At 39.3% G+C, this 9,068-nt stretch overlaps 1 protein-coding gene across 1 annotated transcript in view; it reads right to left on the bottom strand.

Annotated features, from left to right (window-relative positions):
• Nucleotides 1–6,086, bottom strand: part of LOC118322689 (calpain-15-like) — a 14,762-nt gene extending 8,676 nt beyond the window's left edge. The window contains exons 1-2 of the mRNA XM_035654431.1: nucleotides 5,923–6,086; nucleotides 596–1,679 (exon numbers count right to left, since the gene is read on the bottom strand). Of these exons, the coding sequence (XP_035510324.1) occupies nucleotides 596–1,679; nucleotides 5,923–6,080 (1,242 nt within the window). The 5' untranslated portion in view covers nucleotides 6,081–6,086. The remainder of the gene's footprint in view (nucleotides 1–595; nucleotides 1,680–5,922) is intronic.
• Between the last annotated feature and the right edge of the window lie 2,982 nt (nucleotides 6,087–9,068).

Raw genomic sequence — 9,068 nt, 5'->3', positions numbered from 1 at the left:
GTTTAATCCAAATTAAAAACCTACTGGAAAGCAGTTGATCAGACTATATCTGAGATTGTCGGAGTAAGTATATATGTGTACTGGGTATATATCTTTATTGTTAGCTCCTGCAGGCTGGGAGGATGATAGCTTTATCTTGGAGAAAAATGGATGTACCCTCGATACATGTGCGGATAAAGGAGGTGGTGTCCTGTATTGTATTGGAGAAACTGACTTACACAACCAGAGGAAAGAGAATCTGAAACCATTAATGGAGTTTCTTAGACTTCAAGGTGCTCATTCATTTAGAAATTGCTGAGTGGTTCTATGTTGTTGTCATTTTATTGTTTTTTTTTATGTCTTACTATTATTATACGTTATTGAATTATTATCACTGTCTATTTGTATGTGAGAAATATAGGAAAAATTCAATAAAAATTCTGTTTAAAATCCTTAAATGCAGATCCAAATCTCTTTCATAAGTTTGAGATCAGGTGACAAGGTGAGACACTTCCCTCCTTTAGCACATTAGAGTGAAAACAAAAAGCAAACGTAATGTCTGAGTGGAGGGGGGGCTATCTTTAAGGTTAATCCTGATGGCCTAACTGACACAAACCTCTCTGCAGAAGCTGACGATGTTCTCCCACAGCTCTTTGGCCTCTCCTTCGTCGCTCTGCCGCAGCGCCTCCACCAGCATGCTCTCCTTCCTCTTCGGGGACGCATCAGGTTTGAGCTGCATCCCGTGTTGCTGAGGAGTGTGGCAGGCCAGGCAGTGTTTGGCTTTGACCCTGTTAATGAGAGTGCACGCCGGACATGCCCACTCTTCTGACCCGGGAACCAGCACGCCTGCTGGGAATGACCCCGAGGCGTCTGGTGCGGGGGACAGCGGAGACATCTCCTCCTTGAGGATGCTGAGACGCCTGCCGGGCAGTAGCTCGGGTTGGGCAGAGAGATGTGACACGGCGAGCGTCGACGGAGAGGGACTTAAGTTGTGTGTTTGGCTGAGGCAGACATCTGGAGGGGGCACCTCTCTGCGACTGCAGGGAAGAGGATTATTGTGAGCCGAAGACGCCGCACCGAGCATCGAGGAGCTCGTGTGTGGATATGAAGCTTCCACCGGTAAACACTCTCCTCGTGTGGATATGGAAAGTGAAAGCGCTCCCGCTGCAGGATCTGGTTGTTGCTGTACTCCTGTTTGATCGCACACTTCAGGCACGAGCAGGGCGTCGGCAGGGATTTGGGGCAGAGACAGTTTGCGTGGTCCGCCACAAGCGGAGCAAGACATGGAGGTAGGGGTGTTCTGCAGAGTGCACCTTAAACAATCCCAGGTCAGGCTGTTTTTATCTGCGTCTTCCGGCTGTTTTTTGTCTTGCGATGACGATGGCGGCCTCAGGGGGCCGGAGCAGCTGCTGGAGCGCTGGGGCCGGGGCTGGTCTTCCGATGACCCCTGCGGTCGGTCCATCGGTCCGATGTAGCCGCACAGAGAGCAGGCCAGACTGTCGCGAGAGTTGGCCAGCGTGCAGCGTGGGCAGGACCAGCCACCGTCCTCCCTGCTGGTCCCGTGCCACATCCAGCGTGTGTCGGATCTCCGCCGGGGGGCCTCACAGATGGAGCAGCGGGGGGCACCGGCTGCGTTGAGGAAGGTACAACAGCCACAGGCCCACTGGCTCCTCTGCATGGGCATCGAACCAGAAGAGAAACTGGGGAGGAAACACAAGAATCAGTTCAGATTACGAGAAGTACTGTATGTTCAGTATCAGCCGATTACTGACAACCTAAATAAAGAGAAGAAATCAAGAGCTAAACATTAGTGATTTGTTGTATTATTGCTGAGTTTTGGATAACATATGTGCCGATACTGATACGATGTTGATAAATCTGCAATATAGCGGCTCTAATAATCCACCACAGACATCTGCTAACAGCGAGTGTAATGTGAAACACATCCAAACAGTCTTCAGCTGAACTCTGCTTTTATATAACTGTAAACTCCCACAGGGAGAAAGGGAAGAAAAAGCTGGGAAGATGAGGGGGAAATGGGTGCATTAGCAGTTTTTCTACACCCTGTGGTGGCTGGGAGGAGAACATTAAAATGCATGAATATGGAAATGACACAAGAAGCTGCAGTACAGAAAGAGCATAAAGTGTTCTTCAACTGGTGCCTGAGAAGCTGATAGATTATTCAATATTTATGATTTATTATTATCAGTTAACAGTGTGTGCAGAGTGTTCAGTCTGAATTTGGTACAAAAACACAGTTTCACATCTGAGATTCGTGTTCCTCGCCGTGCTCTGAGGCCGCGGCTGTAAAGCAGACCCAGATTATCTGCGCGGTGGCATCCAGCGGGAAATTTTAGACCGGAGGAGCCGGTGGGACGTCTGTGTGGAGGCTGGCCCACATTTTCTAGAGCTCTAAGTAGCTTTGGCATCGGGCCGGAAACTTCCAGCACAGGACAGGTTACTGCAGGACAAACGGAGATACAGGTGTTTCTGAGGCCGAGAGCTCGGTGGTAATTAATGAGGCAGAAATATTTCACTGCTGTACGACCTTCATCACTTCTTGAAGACATCCCTTCAAAGTCCGAGACTGTGGGCCTCCCTTCAGACAAAGATTGGACTTGAAATAAGTTTTATTTTTATCATTTTAATATGTTTCATCTGTTAATTTAAATCTTATTTTATTGTTGGGTGTTTTATTATATTTTATTCTCTGTGCTTTTTATTTGCCAGATTTTATTTAGTTGTCGTGTTGATTGTTTTATTCTTGATTTTTGATGTTTTAAAAGGTTCTGAATTAGTTATTATTATTATTATTCACTATAAAGAGATATGTAAGTTTACAGATCTTGTTTACAGATTTTCTGTGTATTTTTTAAATACATGGAAATAATAAAATAATTAAAATACAGTTTTTAGCTTTAATTTTACATAAAATCTTGCATCATTTTTTGTCTTTTTAGTGTAATTAAAGGGTTTTTACACTGTAAAACAATTAAATGACCTATAAATACAGGCGAACTCTGCTATAATACAATCAGCCTTAAATTTACAGCAGAGTGCTGTTATTATTTGATTTTTATTATTTTAATCAGAATTTTAAAAGTTATAGAACTGTCATTATCTGTGAAACTGATAAACAACATTTATTCAACGTTTTTGTTGTGAAAACATAATTTTAGAAATGTATTAACAGTATTAAACTTGACTTTAACGGTTTAATCTATTAAATAAACATCTTATGTGTATTTTTTTCTTTAAATAATCAGTAATTTTATGATAATTTACATTAGACATGTAAATTCATAGGCTATTAAAAATGCCCTGTAAATGTACAGATGTTTTTTTTACAGTGTAAGCTTTATAAAATCCATGTTTTTATCACTTTTTGGTCGTTATGCATCGGATAAAAACCTGCAGTGATCTGTGGACCCTGACTCCCTCTAGAAAGCTTGCGTGTGTGTTTCCAGACTACCGTCTACGGTTCAATCTTTAGGGATTTCCCCGGTAGCGTTACACTTCCAGTCAGAGAGTAACCCGACTCCTGCTAGGACCGAGTCAGAAGGCGGCTGGGACAATGTGGCAGCAGAGGAGACTTACACCAAACAGAATAGACTGCATTAGACAGAGATACAGTAATTATTAATAAGTGGAGATTTGTAGAATAGGCTGGGATTTATATCGACCAATTCATGAAAAATTCATGACCACACATACTTGAGCCTCGGACGTCCACGCTACTGTATATTATAAATTAAGCAGCGGTCACATTTATGGTGCAATGTGTTGTGTAATAACATTAATAAATCATCTGTACAGGTAGCATTAACAAACAAACAAGACTGTCTCAGAGACTGACTGAACTCAACTCAGGACGATGGCTCTGGGTGTTTATGGAGTTATTTGGATAAACTTATTTATTTATTATATATTTCTTCCTAAGTTACCCCCCTTTTTGCTCTGTGCTTCAATAACAGTTGAGCAAACCTCAGTCAACTTCCTCCTTTCCTGTACTTAGATATGCTATGTGCTAGGCTAATCTGTTGCAAAGACATCCACATTTTGCAGATGGTTTTAAGAGATAAGAGACATATTTCACACCTAGTTACTGTTAGTAAAATGCTAACTAAGTAGCTAATTAACAATTTATATAAATCTTTCGCTAACATTAGCTTTTACGAGAATAAAGTCATAACATTGCGAGAATAAAGTCGTAATATTACGAGAATAAAGTCGTAATATTACGAGAATAAAGTCGTAACATTACGAGAATAAAGTCGGAATATTACGAGAATAAAGTCGGAATATTACGAGAATAAAGTCGGAATATTCGGTCTATGAGAATAAAGTCGTAACATTACGAGAATAAAGTCGTAACATTACGAGCATAAAGTCATAATACGAGAAAAATTACTTTATGACTTTATTCTTCTAATATTACGACTTTATTCTCGTAATTTCCAAAATTTTATTTATTTATTTTTCCTCTTAGTATGGCCCTAATACTCCGTCGGAAGCTAACATTTTGCTGACATCAGTTAACTGTGATAGGACTCAACTGTTATTGGAGCACAGAACAGAAAGTAGACGGGACTTAGGGAGGATTTGGAGGAGGAGCTCAGGATTGTATCTCTGCTTCCTGCTGATTATGTCGTTCCAGCGGCTGAAATGGACAATAACCTCCAGGGTGCCGGTTTGTCCTGTGCGTAGAAGCTAGGATGAGTGTTTGCGGCCTCCAAGAAAACCTCTAGAAATGACGGTGAACGATGGCTGGGAGCAGGTTTCTGTCCCAAATGAAGGAGCTGAAGTATCTCAGGGTCTTGTTTATGAGATGCGGCGAGAGATAAACAGGCCAATTAGTGTTGGCAGTGAAGAGAGAGCTGAGCCTGAAGGGAAAAGCTCTGAATTTAAACAGAAACTCAGCTCCAGTGCAGGAAGATAAGTCCTGATTATGTGCACACAAAGTTTTTAAAAACCAAAAGATTTTCCAGAAACGTTTTAAAACTTATATGAAATATGACTGTGTGTGTGTTTAGAGGAATATAAAGTCAACGGGAAAACTAAATTAGATGTAAAGATGCATCTGTGTGAGACAGCGCCTCAGAGGAAAAAGGAGAGTGACAGGATTTTTTAAGAAATCATTTTCCAGGAGTTTTTCTTGACAATACAGGACTTTAAAATGCGGTTTTGGGGAAATTGACTTAATTAATTTGGCCACAGACCATCAGCAACAGTTCAAATCAATTAGAATTGAATTTATTTTACATGAGGGGCTAAAATATAATTTAATTTTCAAGGTCAACATAGATGATTTCCAAGATATTTAGTCATTTTAATCAATTTCCAGGTTTTAAGGAGTATCTTTACTAACATCAGAAAATATATTTAGATGTTTTTCCAGTCCGAATGATGTAGTTTCCTAAGTGTGATCCACCAGACCCTTCAACACGATAGCTGCTAGTCTGGTGTCAATATCTGGTACAACAGGGACCAAATCTTATAGAAAATATGTTTTAATTTTAATGAAATATAATATAGCTTCAGGAAAAACTCCATCACACTGCAAAGGTCACACACAGGAGATCGTTTAAGCTCCATCTGGTAACATCAGTGATGAGATCAGATTAAACTCAGCAGGTGAGTAACTGATTGAACTGATTGATCACTTAGTAATAATTAATGAGAGCAGCACATCTGATCCGATCCATCCTCTACAGATCTTGTTCTTCACGTGTTTGTTTGCTGCAGACTCCAGCAGATGTCACATCATCATGATTTTAATCTTTTTTGTCTGTCAAGATGAAAATTCTGATTCAAAAATGATAATTTCCTCTAGTTTTAAATCACATACAATCATAATATCTCCTAAAATACCATCATGGTGTGTTAAACTGCAGTTCTTTGACTCCGCTGGTACTGCCCACTGTCGGCGAGCCCGTCTCTTACCTGCGCTCTCTGTGCCGGCCGGGTCGGGGAAGCTGCCGGGGGATGGAGGTGCTCTGGCTGCTCCTCAGACATCCCATGATGGGGGACGGAGGCAGTGCAGCACCTCGGGGTGCGTCGCCCTCGGCCTCCTCAACAAGGGAGGAGGTGGAGCCTCCCATGATGCAGCTGGCTCAGGCAGAAGGGACCTGAACGAGGAGGAAAATACTGAAACTGATTGACCATTTTTTGACTCTTTTGATAACTGATTCATTGTTTTAGTCATTTTCCAATTCTAGGACACGTTTTAATTAGAGCAGGTAGACGTTACTCCTTATAAAATCACCTCGGGCTCTGAGAAATGATTATTTTCTGACATTTTCAGCCAATGCTGATCAAATATGGATCCAGATACTGTTACTGTGTTGACTATATAAATCTTTCTACAAACATATCTTAGTTTATCTGGAATACCAGATCGTGTGTGAGCAGGCGAGCTGCCATTGTGTCCTGATACATACGAGTTGAAACTGAAAAAAAGAAAACAAAAAGATTTATTTCGGGGAAATTAGTCTAATTTTTAGTCAAAATAATCTTGTTAAGCATGTTTTGCTTTAGAAAAGTAATCTGGTTTTAAGAAAACATATCTAACTTTGTCTTAATAAGATCTTACAGCTAATATTGAGTTCAATTTAACCAGTAACAACAATAGTTGCATAATATCCCAGCAGAGGAACCAGATTATTGTTCTTATATTAAGAGTAAGAGCACTCGAACTACTTCTCAGTTTAAGAGAAAGTCGTCTGGTCCCAGTGTTGGAAATGAAGCAGCTGTTTAGTTTTTTATTGTTTTAATAAAATTAAAAAAATAAGAATGTTTCTGGAGCCTTTATTTAAGACAAAGTCACAGATTTTTAGTATGCTGTCGTCTGTATTTATAGGGAATTTCATTGTTTTTACATGTGTAAATATCTTTAATTAAACATTAAAAAGCCAAATAAAAGAAGATTTTAAGTCAAATTAAAGCTAAAAACTGTACAAGTCAGTTATTTTCTGTTCTTTTACAGTATTCTTTGGGGGGCTCCAGCTGCTGGATTATTACCAGTTATTTCTTTTACAATTATTTTCTACATTACACTCCAGGATTCATTTAGGTAACAGTAAATCATCAGCATGCAGTAAGAAGACATTCTGATGCACCAACTGGAAGACCCTTAATATGAAGACTTCTTATCACAGATGTCATATTGCTTGTCTCGGTATGTGGCTGCTTCAGCTCCCTCCCGGCTCGCTCCACTCCAGCTGTGTCCTTGAACAAGGACTTAAAGTCTGTCTGATAACATCAGGAGCTCGGATACAGACGCTGATCAGAAGACACATTACCAGAAAATCTACTACTTGTATCCTTATAAAATCTAAATTATACTTCAAAGCGTTCGTCTCCCTCTCTGTCTGGGTTGTGTGGGTGTCTCTGAATGATAAAATAACATTATAAATCCACATTTCAAGAACTAAAACTGACTCTCTGTGTGGTTTGCATGCGAGTGAATTTCTCTGTACCTCAATGCAGATGCATCCCTGCTGATGCTGAAGTTCACATAGACTTCAGGTATCCTGGTGCACCTGCAGTACAGCCGGTGGCTGGCTGAGAGACTGCAGAGTGAGGGAGAGAGAGAGAGAGAGAGAGAGAGAGGACGCTAAAGACACAGCAGTGCCGTGAACATCTGGACTCACCCGACTGCAGAGCGGACGCGTCGCGCACGAAGAGGATGGACGTTCCTGCCAGCTGTCTGAGACCTCCATGCATCCTCTTTCACTGAAGCCCCGATGTGCACAGTCACCACCACATTCTCCTCTCACCACCGCCGACAAGCCACAGGGAAGAAATGACACTTCCTGTCACAGAATTCAAAATAAAACTCCCACTGGACATTGTCAAGTAACTTCCAAAACCAAAAAAATCAACAAAGAATACAAGATTAAATCACAAACTGCATGACTGTGTGCTGAAATAATGACAAAACCTGACAAAACCTGACAAAAATTCAAACATTTTCACTTTCCTTTGCAGAATAACAACTAAATGAATCTTTAGCGTCATATTTCAAACCTGTTTAATTAAGTATCTTTATTAATTAGGCCATTGAAAGAAACTTTATCAGCATCTTTTCAAGAGAACGTAGTTTTTAGTCATTTTTTAAGCAAAAATATAAAATATTTTCACTTTCAGCTTCTCAAGTGTGAGGATTTGCAGCTTTTCTTTGTCGTAAATGACAGTAAATTAAATATATTTTAGTTTTGGACAGCTGGTTGGATAAAACAAGCAGACTGAAGCCATCACCGTGGCATCTGAGAAATTCAAAATGTAATTTTTCACTGTTTTTTTTTTTAAATTTCATAGACTAAACAATAAAATAATCTGGATATTAATTCAAAGCTAAATTAATCTTTAGTGGCTGCCTTAAAGCAGATATAGTGTCATATTTCAAAACCTGTTTAATCTGTTTTTTATTAAGAAAGAAATTCAATAAATAAATCAAACTTTAGACCCACTTTGTGTACAAACAAGGGTTTCAAAATAAAATAAAGGAAGATGTAGTTTTAGCTCGTTGGACCCAAAGTTGTTGGACTTCTCAGGAGTTACAGGTAATGTAGTTCAAATGACTCTGGCTGCAACTAATAGTTACTCATAGATAATTAGTTTTTTTTATTTTAAGTAAAGTAAGAGCCCAAAACGTCTTATTCCAGTTGCGACAGTCCAAAATCCAAAAATATTAACTTCAAATCAAATCCTCTAACAAGAGGGGGGAACTCATTTTATTTTACCATCATCATTATCATTATTTATTTATTTATCAATTTGTATTTTAGATAGTTCTTAATTCTAGTTATTCATTTTATTTTACCCCCATCATCGTTTTTATTTTATTTTATTAATTAGTTTTTTATTTGTTATCTAAAAAAAACAAGCAAAACTGATTTAAATGTCTCTTAACTAACTTTGAGCACTAATCATCACTCCCATCAGAGAGGCAGTAATTTGTGTGTTTGTTTTTTTTGCTCATATCAGCAAACAAATCAATTTAATTCCACTTAAATTGATTGAAATAAACTCTTAACCTCTTAATACTTTAACCAAACTGTTTAAAAGTAGACTGGGTTTGTTATGAC

The sequence above is a fragment of the Morone saxatilis genome, unplaced genomic scaffold (genome assembly GCF_004916995.1).
Source record: "Morone saxatilis isolate NCDOM2014 unplaced genomic scaffold, NCSU_SB_2.0 Contig14, whole genome shotgun sequence".
Classification (NCBI taxonomy): domain Eukaryota; kingdom Metazoa; phylum Chordata; class Actinopteri; family Moronidae; genus Morone; species Morone saxatilis.
This window is presented reverse-complemented; position numbering and strand designations above follow the sequence as displayed.